Here is a 12,512-nt window from a genome sequence, read left to right as displayed (position 1 = left end):
TTCTGTTCCATTATCAAAGAGGTAGAGTACGGTTTTCAATGAAAACTGGTTGTTTCCCAGTATGGTCATATATTCATATATTGGCTTGTATTTTCCTATTCCTTTTGTAGAATATCACTGATTCGATATATTACCCTGAATAAAATGCTTTTCAAAAAATATATCAGATATGTTCATTCTGAAAAAAAAGAAGTAATCTTGAATTGATGCTGATGATGACACTTTCTTGTGAGGGCATTCCTTTCATTAGTTTCAGGGATTTCTTTTTTCCTGGATGAGTGGAAAGTATTTTGGTCTTTAGGTCAAGAGAGCTGACGTTGCCTTCGACTCGCTTCTGGCTGGGAGCCCTTGGGCAAGCAGCATCCTGGCTCTCTCTTCCTTGTCTATAGAAGGAACATCAGGGTCTCCATGTTTTCTGTTCTGAAATCCTACAGTTCTCCGCTAAACCACTTACTTCTTCCAAGAGGCATTGATATTGTGTCTTCACATTGACAGATGTCCAGATTCAACTCGGCCCGAAACAGTGCGTCCTTGCCTTCTCCCGTGCAAAAAAGACTGTATTGTGACAGCTTTCAGTGAGTGGACGCCCTGCCCGAGGTCCTGCCAACCAGGTCGGTGCATTCTGGTTTTAGTGCTTTTCTTCCTACCACCTGAATTGTATTCCCCTACTGCTAAATAAATGAGAGACTGTAGAATGCGAGCTTCCTTCTTTGCCATTTGCATGTCCCCCTGGCACACACGGCAGACACGGTTGGTAAAACTTGTAAATGCAGTCTTGGATTTCCAGATCCATCAGGACTTGGGGAAAACATATTCAGTTAGTAGATGCCATAACGTCCCCGGAGGGCCTTGCAGCAGTGCTCATCCTCTGGGAACCCTGTTGCCGTGTTTTGTACAGCCATTCACATGTGGTTCCTTATAAAGCCTCATCACTGACACTGTTTCTTTGTGGCTCCTGTGTGCTGGGAGTCTGACTGGAGGCATCTTTATTAGCCTATAGGGCCTTAAGCATTGTGCTTATTACATCACTGATAAATATAAGCCTACGAAAGAACAAGGGCAGATATGTAAAAAGTGAATGTGTGTAGGAATTGACAATATAAGATTTGTGTTTATTATAAATGGTGACACTTTATACACCTGGGTGTGTCTGGGGGGCAATGATCTGGGATACTTAATATCTATGTCCTAAAAACACACAGGAGCACTTTGGTAAAATGACCCCCTTTCTTAGAAATGTTTATTGTCCCCCCACACACACACATCCTAGCCTCCTCTGCCCCCTCCTTGCCCCCCTCTAGCCTCCTCCTTGCCCCCTTCTCCAGGAGGCTAGTACAGTCTTGTCCTGCCTGGGTAGTCATGTCATGAGGACATGACTACCCAGGCAGGACAAGACTGTACTAGCCTCCTGGAGAAGGGGGCAAGGAAGCATTGCATGCAGTACTGGTGGGAGAGAACCTTCCCCAGAGATTGAGAGCATTCACACCTTCCTTGGGAAATTCCATCCCTGAGCATCCGGGATGGCCCGCATTCTTTGAGTCACACGCTGTCATGGGCGTGATGTGAAAAGATGACCAACATTGACATAGTTCTGCCCCTGACACATCAAAAGCTCTCTCAGTGATCGGTAAAGGGATAGTGGCAGCTACAGAACATTGTCCCCATCAGTGTCTTATATTGTGATATTGGGGAACCTGCATAAGATTTTCATACCCCATGCCATTTCATGTTCGTAATGTTCTTTTGTCACAGAATTAATATGGTCGTATCCAGTGAGCTTCCTTATGGATAGCATTAAAATGAATATTTGGGATATGAAATAGCCTTGAAAAATACAGTAGAATATTTTTCTGATTTTTTTGAGAAATAAAAATAACAGTCTCTTCCAGACACTTTTCCAAAGTTACTTTCTTGAATGGGGATATAAAGTGAGTGAGCTGAATGAACAAGGTCATGCCACTTCTAGACAGAGCAGGACAGAAAAGCTATGATCTCTCTGAACCATTTGAAAGGCAGCATCTAGGAGGCTGACTTTTGGAATTTTAATGGTAAGACATTTAAAAGACAGTCAAAGATAAGTAAAGATAAATATTGGGAAAATGCAGGAAAATACAATAAGCTATGATGAAGGAGTATTATTGAGATTCGGCTATTTCTTTTAGTTTCTTCCCCCTGAGAGATTAACATAATTCCTCTGTTAAGTGATTATGAGAAAGACTGAATTAACAGAATATCCCCCTGGCAGCCAGATATTGGTGCTGGAGCTGTCAGGGTCCCCTGACACTGGGGGAGGCATATTAGTTTTGTTGAGCCAGTGCGCCCTAGTGGCCAGAGATTACTTCGGCTGCTGCCTTGCATGTACTCTACATTCAAGAAAATTCTCTGGTGCCTGAGAGCCTTCCCGCACTGGCTAAGGATGGAGGAATCAGAGAGCATGGGAAATAATTGCTCTTCTGGCAATTTTAAATTTTACTTCAATTTCCAGAGATTCAATTAGTTATTTAAATAGTTGGCATTGTAATGAAAATAGTTCTAAGCCTCTGTGGTCTTTTTTTTTTTTTTTTTTTTTTTTGCCTCCCAATTTTTCAAGCCTAGGTAATTCTTTTCACAGCCCGGCAGCCAGGGGACCTGGAGGAGCAAAGATTCAATTTTCAGATTTATTCCAACTTTCCACTTCAATCCTATTTACCCTCATGTTTAGTTTATACCTTGGGGCCAGTATATTATTAAATAACTGTGGGTTAATTAGGGGGAGCTATGAGAAGGAGGAGAATACTGAAGGAAGTGGTATCTCTAAACCTGTGGTCCTCAGACTTTATTGTTTCTGAATCATCTAGAAGCATTACTGAAATGCAGATTTTCAGCTCCATAGCTAGAAATTCTGATTCGGTCACTTTGGGATGGCCCCCAAAATGTGAGTTGTAAGTAGCTGCTCCTGAATGGTAATGCACTCTCCTTCTGATGATTTAAAAACAAAACAACAAACAAACAAAAATCTGTGAACAAACACTGCTTGAACTCTGGGCATATGGTCTGTTTTGTAGCTTCTTGAATGCATCGTGTTCTTCCCAGCTCAACAGTCGTAGAGTGTGATAGCTAAGAGCACAGACGCTGGAGCCAGATGGACAGGGATGAGTTTCAGTTTGTTCTGTGATGGGGACACATTACTTCATCTTTCTGTGCCTCAGTTTTCCTTGTTTATAAACAGGGTTAATAGTCACAGCTACATATATGACAATCACCTAGAGCCCTGCCTTGCATGGAGTAAGCACTGGGCAAGCATTTCTGTAGTTGCTCTGGGCCTTTGCACCTGTTGTGTTTGAAGCTGACACTGTATTCAGATGCCCCTCCTGTTTTGACCCTGTGCATTCACAGGGACCTGCATTAGCAGACTTTTCCCAGGACTGCTTTTCTCATGTTCCAGATGTCCCAGATGTGTTAGGCTGTCCCCAATATACCTCATTAACTAGATCATCCCAGGGCATCCTACACATCCCCTTTTATGACATCCTCATAGTATCTTTCCATGTCAATATTGCCCTTGCTCTGTCCATGAATGCAGAGACTACTTCTGTCTTCTTCACTACTGGATCCTCTAAACCCAACACGGTATGGGACATAGTTGTCACTCAATAACCACTTTTTGAATGAACCGATGTCCTGTAAAGAGAGAGAATGGTGTGACCTTGAATCTAGGCAGGATACTCTCTGTCCTTGAGAGTGTCCTTCAAAATATACTTTGGAGAATGGTGTTCTTGAATAATACCTTTCAAACTTAAATGCTCATATAAATCCCCTGGGGATCTTAATAAATATGGATGCTAATTTAAGTAGACCCAGATGTGGCCTGGAATTGTACCTGTCTGTAAGCTCCCAGACAATAACTATGTTTTGGTTATGAGGCGCCAGGATGGAGTGCGGTTCGTTTGAAATTTTTAAGAAAGGCAAAGACATGGTTGAAGTTGTAAAGTGAGAAGCATAGCCTGGGAACAAACCAGCAGGTGAGGACACAGGTAAGGTGTGGTGTGGGGTGAAGAGAAGTGGTTTAACCTACACTGAGAAATCAGGAGAAACATGGGCCAGAGCGGGTGACAACCTCGGCTCATGGGAAGGAGGAACTCTTTTTTTTGCAAATGTGGTTTCAGATTGGTTCACCAAGTTTATGTTCACAGTCCCCAAATTTGGCTGCATAATGGAATCACCTTTAGATCTCTAGAATACACTTTTAATTTATGTTTGGGTTCTACTCCAAGACACTATGATTTAATAGGCTTTTCATATTATCAGAGAATCACTGGGTTAATATGAACCTCAAGCCAAATCCATTTGAAACCTCTCAGAGAGCCAAGGTGGCTTCGGGGACCTGAGTGTAGAAGCGATTTGTGCCTTAGCAATGGATGAGTTGTGTCAGCTTTTATTTGGCCCTGGCTGGCTTCCTGAATTAAATCCTATGACTTTAAAGTATTCTCAAGCCATGAACATCTCTAGCTAGTAGCCAGCCACTGCTCCTGCCATCATTCTCCTCCTCAAGTGTGTCTCTCTTTAAATGCCTAATGATAGTCCCACACTTTACTAAGCAAATCAGGTATTTGTCAAGCTGTGGACCAGTTGTGGCTTCTCTGATTTTTAAGTGTCAGGAATAAATACACCAAAGGATCAAGAACCAGTCTTTGGTACTTTTCTTGCTGTTTTCTTTTATTCTTCCTTCAGCCTATGGAGCAAATGCCTGCCTGAAGTAGCCAATGTTATTTGCTTAATAATGACAGCTGTTTTCTTATTATAGAGGTTCTCAGCCCTGTGCAGTTTTTTGTTTGTTTTTCAATGCACAGATGTCCAAGACTCTCCCTAGCCCCTGTTAGTCAGAATCTCTTCATGCTGGAGGGACATTTGCAAATTAAAAGTTTCCTCAAGTGACTCCGTAAGTGGTAAGGATGAGAAATACTCATTAAATGCTTTGTATGGTGCAACATGCCATCACATACGTTTTAACCAAATGTAGGAGATCACTGATAATTGTTCGTTTGGATTTGGTTGGGAATTATCTTGGCCACTGCTCTTGTAATCATCACACTTCATGGTTTTTTTTTTTTTTAAAGATTTTATTTATTTGTTTCACAGAGAGATCACAAGGAGGCAGAGAGGCAGGCAGAGAGAAAGGGGGAAGCAGGCTCCCTGGCAGGGAGTCTGATGCGGAGCTCGATCCCAGGACCCTGAGACCCTGATCTGAGCCGAAGGCAGAGGCTTAACCCACTCAGCCACCCAGGTGCCCCTCACACTTCATGTTTTTACTTTAAAGTCACAGATCAGTACTGATTTTCCAGTTCTCTCAGGTTATCTTTAAAGGAGCTTACTTTATATTTCTAGTGCTGAATTTTTTGAAGTTTCAGACATATGTAAATTAATACAATGTTAATGCAGAATATTAATGATTACTAGAATATTCTCTCATGTAACCATTGCCAAGTGAAAACAATCATCAATTTATTTGTTTTCCCATGCTCTTGTTTTCTCTGTGCTACCAGCATCCCCCTTTCTATCACCCAACCCATGGATTATTTTGAAATAATTCCCAGATGTGTCTTCCACTTCTATAAAAGGGAAAATATATAGTTATTGGGCTGGAACATAAAATGTACCATATTCAAAATAGCTCCTCTTATGAATTCCTAGAAACCACAGAGCTAATGATTAATTATTTGTCAGTATCAATAATTAAAGGCTGAGGGAGCTCCTTGAACTTTCATCTCTAAGGGACAAGCTGGAGAACAGTGTCATGGAAACCGGAAGAGCAAAGGCAAACTGCTGCTGGGAATTGGTAGGAAACTTCATTTGGTGGTAACCTTTGTTCTTGTGTCAAGCTTCCTGGAGATAGGTCTTGAGGTTTTCACTATCAAAGGGAGTGCCTTTTTTTTTTTTTTTTTTAACTGCCTAGGGGGTGTGGCCAAGCAGTTAAGAGCATGGACTCTCAAGTCCCATCTTTGACACATAAGTCACTTCAGACTCCCTTTCAACTTGCTGTGTTTCAGTTTCATCCTGTCTTAAATGAGATAATATTGGCATCTATTTCCTAAAGTGGTTATAAGGATTAACTGAGACTAGGGCACATTAAAGAATGTCATGTACATGGAGATTTATTAGGAGTAGCGGTATGTTAAGTTCCTTAGGAACAGGGAACTTGTCTTTATTATGTTGGTGTCCTGCAACATCTAGACCCCCTGTGCCAGTATGATGGCACTTGTTTCCGTGTCTGTGTTTTTCTTGGACAAGGTGATAACATCTAGAGGGCTGTTGTCTTCTGATTTCATTTATGAACTTGCAGTGCTTAGCATGATGTCTGGGACGTGCAGGGCATTCAGCAGTTGTTGTTGAATGAATGATTACATGAACTCTGCATCTTTCCCACAACCAGTTCTAATTCCTAAAGATTTTGCTTCCATAAAGATGAAGTCATAGCATTAACACATTGTTTAGTGGATCCAGGCCAATTAGGGGGAAAGATACTGGTCTTTTAGAACATTGGATCTGTCAAAAGTCACCTATCCTGGAATTCAGAATTTCTCCCATTCGAATGTGAACTAGCACCACCCTCTCTCTTCACTGTCTTCTTTCCAGCACACAGGATTCCCTCTTTCTCCCCACAGGCCCATCTGTGCTTTTGTCTACCTGGGAAGTAGTGAATGGTGTACTAATTTGCATCAAATAATGAGGAATCTGGTGTGTTCGGGTAATCAAGATTTGGGCCTGGGACACCGGCCCCCAAAATAATGTTGAAGGAATTATGATGATCTAATGACGTTTTTTGAGGAAGTAACCTAAATTTCAGTCACCACCTCTGTAAATATTAGATGCTATCTATTCCCAAGTGTTTTTGAATACATAAAATAAGGTGGGTATCCCACATACATGTCCCAAGCTCCAGCCTCCCAATGCAGAGCATAGGTGACTTTGTTTTATACAGACTCCACCAGGGGTGACTTGTGCTCTTTAGTCTATAATTTATTTTTTAAGATTTTATTTATTTATTTGACAGAGAGAGAGTGAGAGAGAGAGCGAGAGCGAGCACAAGCAGGGGGAGCAGCAGAGGGAGAGGGAGAAGCAGGCTCCCTGCCGAGCAGGGAGCCCGATGCAGGACTCAATTCCAGGACCCTGGGATCACCACCCCAGCGAAGGCCGAGGCTTCTGAGCCATTTGAGCCACCCAGACGCCCTAGTCTATAATTTAAAGGCCACATAGCACTACATTGTCCTTGTACTCAATAAATGTTCCTGAAAATTTAGTAGGAGGAGTGACAAACACTTGGGCTTGTGGAGATTATAGTTCTCAATCATATTCCTGCCAAACTGAGGAATTGTGCTGATAAAAGCTATAAAAGACACTTCCCCTCAATTCAGGGGGGAAGAAAAATAATGGATAAAATTTTCTTAATTTCATGTAATTTTTGTTCTTGTGTGTTTGTTTTTGTTTGGTTTGGTTTTGCTTTTAGTTAAAATTTGGCCCCTTCTGTCAGCCTCTATTAAAACCCAGTATGAGAAGGATTTGATTTGGGAAAAATAAAATAAAATTGGTTTGGCAACAGCAACAACAATTAAGAATATTTCATCAGAGCCCCTTGCCCATTTCCCAACATGAGCTGCTGCTCATAGGTCGGAACTCGGCTGGTGTGAACTACACCTCAACTTCAGAGGAAATACTAGTCTACATAAGAGCTGACAAGGAAGTGTTCTCAGTCTGCACTCTTCCTTCTTGCCCTGACCCCCTCTTCTTAGGCACCAGAGATTGATGTACAGCTACAGGGGCCTGGAGTTCACGTCATCACCAGCTGGGATTTTTCCTCACTTCCTACAGTGGCCCCAGGAGTTGGGTGTAATTCCATATGGCTAAAGAGGTGAGGAGCTCCCAGCTCCGAAGGATGAAGTAACAGGTTCAAGGTTAGCCGCCATGCATGGCAGAGGCACAGCCATCATGAAATGCAGATTCTGTGACTCCAGGGCCTGCCTGATTTATCCCACCACAAGTTCTTTCTCCTGCCAGAGGCACAGCTCGCTTTGCCTGTTTATTAGCAATTCAAGAATTTGGAGCCTAGGACTCTCAAACCTGTGAAGGGGCGTGACACCTCACCGACCTATCATACATTGCATTCACATGTGCTGTTTCATTGACCATTGGACAGTTTGGTGAAACAGGAAGCTGTTCTATTAGGGCTGCTCCAAAGATAAGGTGAGAGGATTGGTCAAGGGAAGGACTCCTGGTCACCTGGGCCAAAAGGATCAAAGAGCAGGTAAAAATACCCAAGTTACATTAAACTTACCACATTGCCTTGCCTGGTGAGCCTGTATAGTTATAGGGAAAAAAAAGCTAGACAAGGTCAGACTTATCACTAAAAGGATATAATATCAGCATGTCTTTGTTTCATCTCACTGTCTCTTCCTATCAAATTAATAAAAGCTATAATTTATTGATGTGCCTTATCCTATTCTTACCTCAATCCTATATGGAAAGAACTATTATTACTCCATATGAGGAAATAGAGGCATGGGGATAGGACCCAAGATTGCAACACTAATAGAGGGCAAAACCACATGGAAGCCTAGGCTCTTATCCACTCATTCAGCAATGAACATCTGCTGAACTATCAGTGCCTTCTAGCCATAGTGCTCAGCACCGTGTGCATATATGCAGACTGGCGAGTGGAGACAGATCCTTCCATCATGGAGGGTAGAGTCTACTTATAGGAAAATGGAGGCATTGAACCCTCAATTACCCAAATCATAATATGTGCTTGGTAGAAGATCAGAGTGCTGTGAGAGAAAATAGTAGGGAAAATCAGAATTCTGCTGTCTAGGATCTCTTTCTCCTTATCTCTGCTGCTTGCCCAGATCCAAACAAGGTGTAAATCCTTGCCTCTACAACATTTGTCCTGATGCTTTTGCTGGAAGCAACCATTCCTCTCTCTTGAGTCCCATAACCCTGTCTGACTTGCTTGCATTCTAACTATCGGTAAAGGTGTTTTGTGTGTCTCTGAAGGGACGTGAAATCTTTGAAGGCTGGAACCTTTTCTGCTTTCATTCCCAAAAGTGCCTAGTAATAAACTCAAGACAGAACAGAACTCAGTAAATCCATGTCAAATAAATGGATGCCAGTTAAAAGCAACCTGCTTAAGCAAAGCTAGCAAATTGCTGAGAGGAAAGTTGATATGCCTTTACAACTAAATTTCTTTCATAAATGAATTTGTAACTTACTGCAAGAAGGTGCACAGTGATGTCAGTGACAAGATGTAGGACATAAAGAATCAGATTTATTTCTGGCTTCCTGGCAAACATACAAGTTAAAAACATGGTTCATCTTTTTTGTTTATTTATTTACACATTCACTCATTAATTCACTCATTCCTAAGTCCATCAATCTGTGTGCTTACTATTTTTTTTTAAAGGTTTGATTGATTTATTTGACAGACAGAGATCACAAGTAGGCAGAGAGGCAGGCAGAGAGAGAGGAGGAAGCAGGCTCCCCGCCGAGCAGAGAGCCCGATGCAGGGCTTGATCCCAGGACCCTGGGATCATGACCTGAGCTGAAGGCAGAGGCTTTAACCCGCTGAGCCACCCAGGCACCCTGTTTGTGTTATTTTAATAAAACCCAAAGGTATAATGTTGAAATGTAAAATTATGGTCATGTGGCCCAGACTGGTCCAAGAGTAAAACAATAATTTTTTTAAAAGTTTTGTTTATTTGACACAGAGATAGAGAGTACAAGTAGGCAGAGCAACAGCAGAGGGAGAGGGAATCGCAAGCTCTCTGCTGAACAGGGAGCTGATGCGGGGCTCAATCCCAGGACTCTGGGATCATGACCAGAGCCAAAGACAGCCGCTTAACCCACTGAGCCACCCAGGCACCTGAGTAAAACAATAATTTGAACAGATTTCTCAAAATGTGGCCCATGCATTCCCAGCTCAGAATTACTGGGAATGCCAGTTAAAATCCTAAGAGATTCTGACTTTGAGGTCAGAACTGGGCCCTCAAAATCTGCCATTTTTTTTTTTTAAAGATTTTATTTATCCATTTGACAGACAGACATCACAAGTAGGCAGAGAGGCAGGCAGAGAGAGAGGAGGAAGCAGGCTCCCTGCTGAGCAGAGGGCCCGATGTGAGGCTCGATCCCAGGACCCTGGGATCATGACCTGAGCCGAAGGCAGAGGTTTTAACCCACTGAGCCACCCAGGCGCCCCAAAATCTGCCATTTTTAAACCAACTGCTTTAGTAATGCTAAGATACATTAAAATTTGAGAACTCTTGAACTATATGGAGACATTTAATTTAACCATTAGACAATGGACTATTTAAGAAATGTGTAATTCGCATTTACTGTATTGTTCTAATCATTTATTTTAGTTTTCAAGGATCCAGAGTTTTTAAGCTATAGTAGGTTAAAATGGCTTGTTGGGAAATGATAACAGAAAATCTCACAGATATTCAAAAAGAAGGTGAAAATATCCCCCATGGACATCATGGAAACGAGGCTTCACTCTTCAGCTTCTGGGCCAGTGCTCCTCCTGTCTCTGCTTCTCTGTGTACACCTAGTGGCCTGCCCCTTGTAGTGGACCTCCTCTGAATCTGTAAGCTCCTAACTAGCAGATACAGAGCCCCAAAATGACTGTCCCAGGCTCAACTCTACCACACTTTCTTCAGTCAAGCACTCCACGTGGACAGAAAGTTACCTTCTGACTCTTTATTGAGGTTACAAGAAATGGAGTCTGCTGGTCCAGTTTGTGTCAGGCCCTCAGCCACTTCAACAGCTTATGGACCAGCCCCCTCAGGTCAGAACCCATCTGAAAGGGGAAGGGGACAGTGTGCAGAAAGGCAGCAGGAGATGAGTGCAGGAGCATTCCCCCTCAGGTAGGGCCATGGTTGTTCCCCCTCTGAGACTGACCTCTCTAGAACACCCAAGCTCAGCTCTTTGGGAGAGAATCCAGAACCTGACTCATGCTCTCAGTTCTGCTTCAACAAGACTCTCTAGGTGCTGAACTGCAGGGAGAGGCATGGCGAAACCTACCTGCTTGATTCCAACGCAAAAACCATCCTCTTTCACTTCAGAGTTGGTTTGGGTAGCATGGTTTACATTAGGTAGAAATACAGAAAAGGAAAACTGAAGTCCCAGGCGACTGAAATGCAGTAGAATTATGCGCTCATGTAGAGTAGAAACTGAAAGGAGAAAGAAAGCTCTCGCCCTGAGTATGATTGGAGCCAGATATTTTACTTCTATCAAACAATTTGTGCAGTCTCTGTGTACTTGAGTTCTTACCAAAATGTCTAGGCTGGGATTTCTATCAACAGTCTATCATCAACAGTGGTGTCTTGGTTGTCTTATAAAATAAACTAACATATCAAACAAAATGAAATAAACAAAAGCAGGCAAATTTTTAAAATGTAGATTTGGTGCATGAAGTTCCACTCTTTATATCTGAAATCCACCGTCTTCCTTCTACATTTGCAACTAATACTCGCTACAAAGCATTATTAATCTCCCTCATTCAAAAGTCAAGCTACATTACCATCAATAAATCCTGTGGCTCATGTGGATATTCATAATAATTTATTGTTCGCCTTGGTAGCAAAAATATGTGTTTCTTCAGATATGAATGCTCTTTCTTTTCAAACTCTTTTTAAGTTCTGGCTGGTTTCTTTCTCCTATCTCTAGAATGCTCTGCAGGTAATACAATGCATCACAATATAATTTCTCTTTGCTTTCAGAGGTAAATACACTACCTTTGAGAAATCAAGTTACCCATTCTAATTAGGAGTTTATTTTTAGAGTTTCAATATACTTATGAAGAAATAGAATAAATTAGTTGTGATTTAGATGGGGTGTTACTTTAAGTTTATTAAATAATTTTCTACAAGTAAAGGAATAAATTATTTTTCACTTCCTTGGCTTTGATCCTATGTTATTATGATTCTAAATTAGTGTATGGTTTAAGGAGATTTTTGACTCTCTGGATTAGCTAATATGATGGTAGATTTATAAACTATTTAATTTGTCTTACTACAGTGAAGCTTAGGGTTAGAGGTGGAGCTAAATGCTGGGATCTTAATATGTCAACTTGGAGCTCCAGGTTTTATAAGAATGTCAAATAATTTATGTAAGGTAAAAAATCAAGAAGATATATCTTGCTTAAATTCATGCTTAAAATGAGGTAGATTGCTCATAGTTTAGACAAAAAACGTTTAAGTCTTCCTAATAGAGAACTCTTCACTGGATATTCTGCTAATTTCTTGAAATTCCCTCAAAATTAAGTTGTTACATGGAAATAGTTCAGATAGAATATCTATTGAATGGCATGTTTTCAGTGATAAGTAATGAGTATGCTAGGAATTGTGGATTCTTTGCCAGTTGACGTCTTTTCAGGTTAAACTCAGTTTGCTCAGATACCTAAAATATACTTATCATAACTTTATTTAGAGACCTTATGAATGATAATCAAAGCTAGAATATAGACCACATGTACAATGACAGGTTCT

General features: G+C 41.4%; 1 protein-coding gene across 1 annotated transcript in view; it reads left to right on the top strand.

The window, feature by feature from the left end:
- THSD7B (thrombospondin type 1 domain containing 7B) overlaps positions 1-12,512 on the top strand; it is a 568,622-nt gene that overhangs the window by 188,035 nt on the left and 368,075 nt on the right. The window contains exon 9 of the mRNA XM_046018222.1: positions 496-611. Within this exon, the coding sequence (XP_045874178.1) occupies positions 496-611 (116 nt within the window). The remainder of the gene's footprint in view (positions 1-495; positions 612-12,512) is intronic.

Source organism: Meles meles, chromosome 9 (genome assembly GCF_922984935.1).
Source record: "Meles meles chromosome 9, mMelMel3.1 paternal haplotype, whole genome shotgun sequence".
NCBI lineage: Eukaryota > Metazoa > Chordata > Mammalia > Carnivora > Mustelidae > Meles > Meles meles.
The sequence above is the reverse complement of the archived record's forward strand: the minus strand, read 5'-3'. Positions and strand labels throughout refer to the sequence as shown.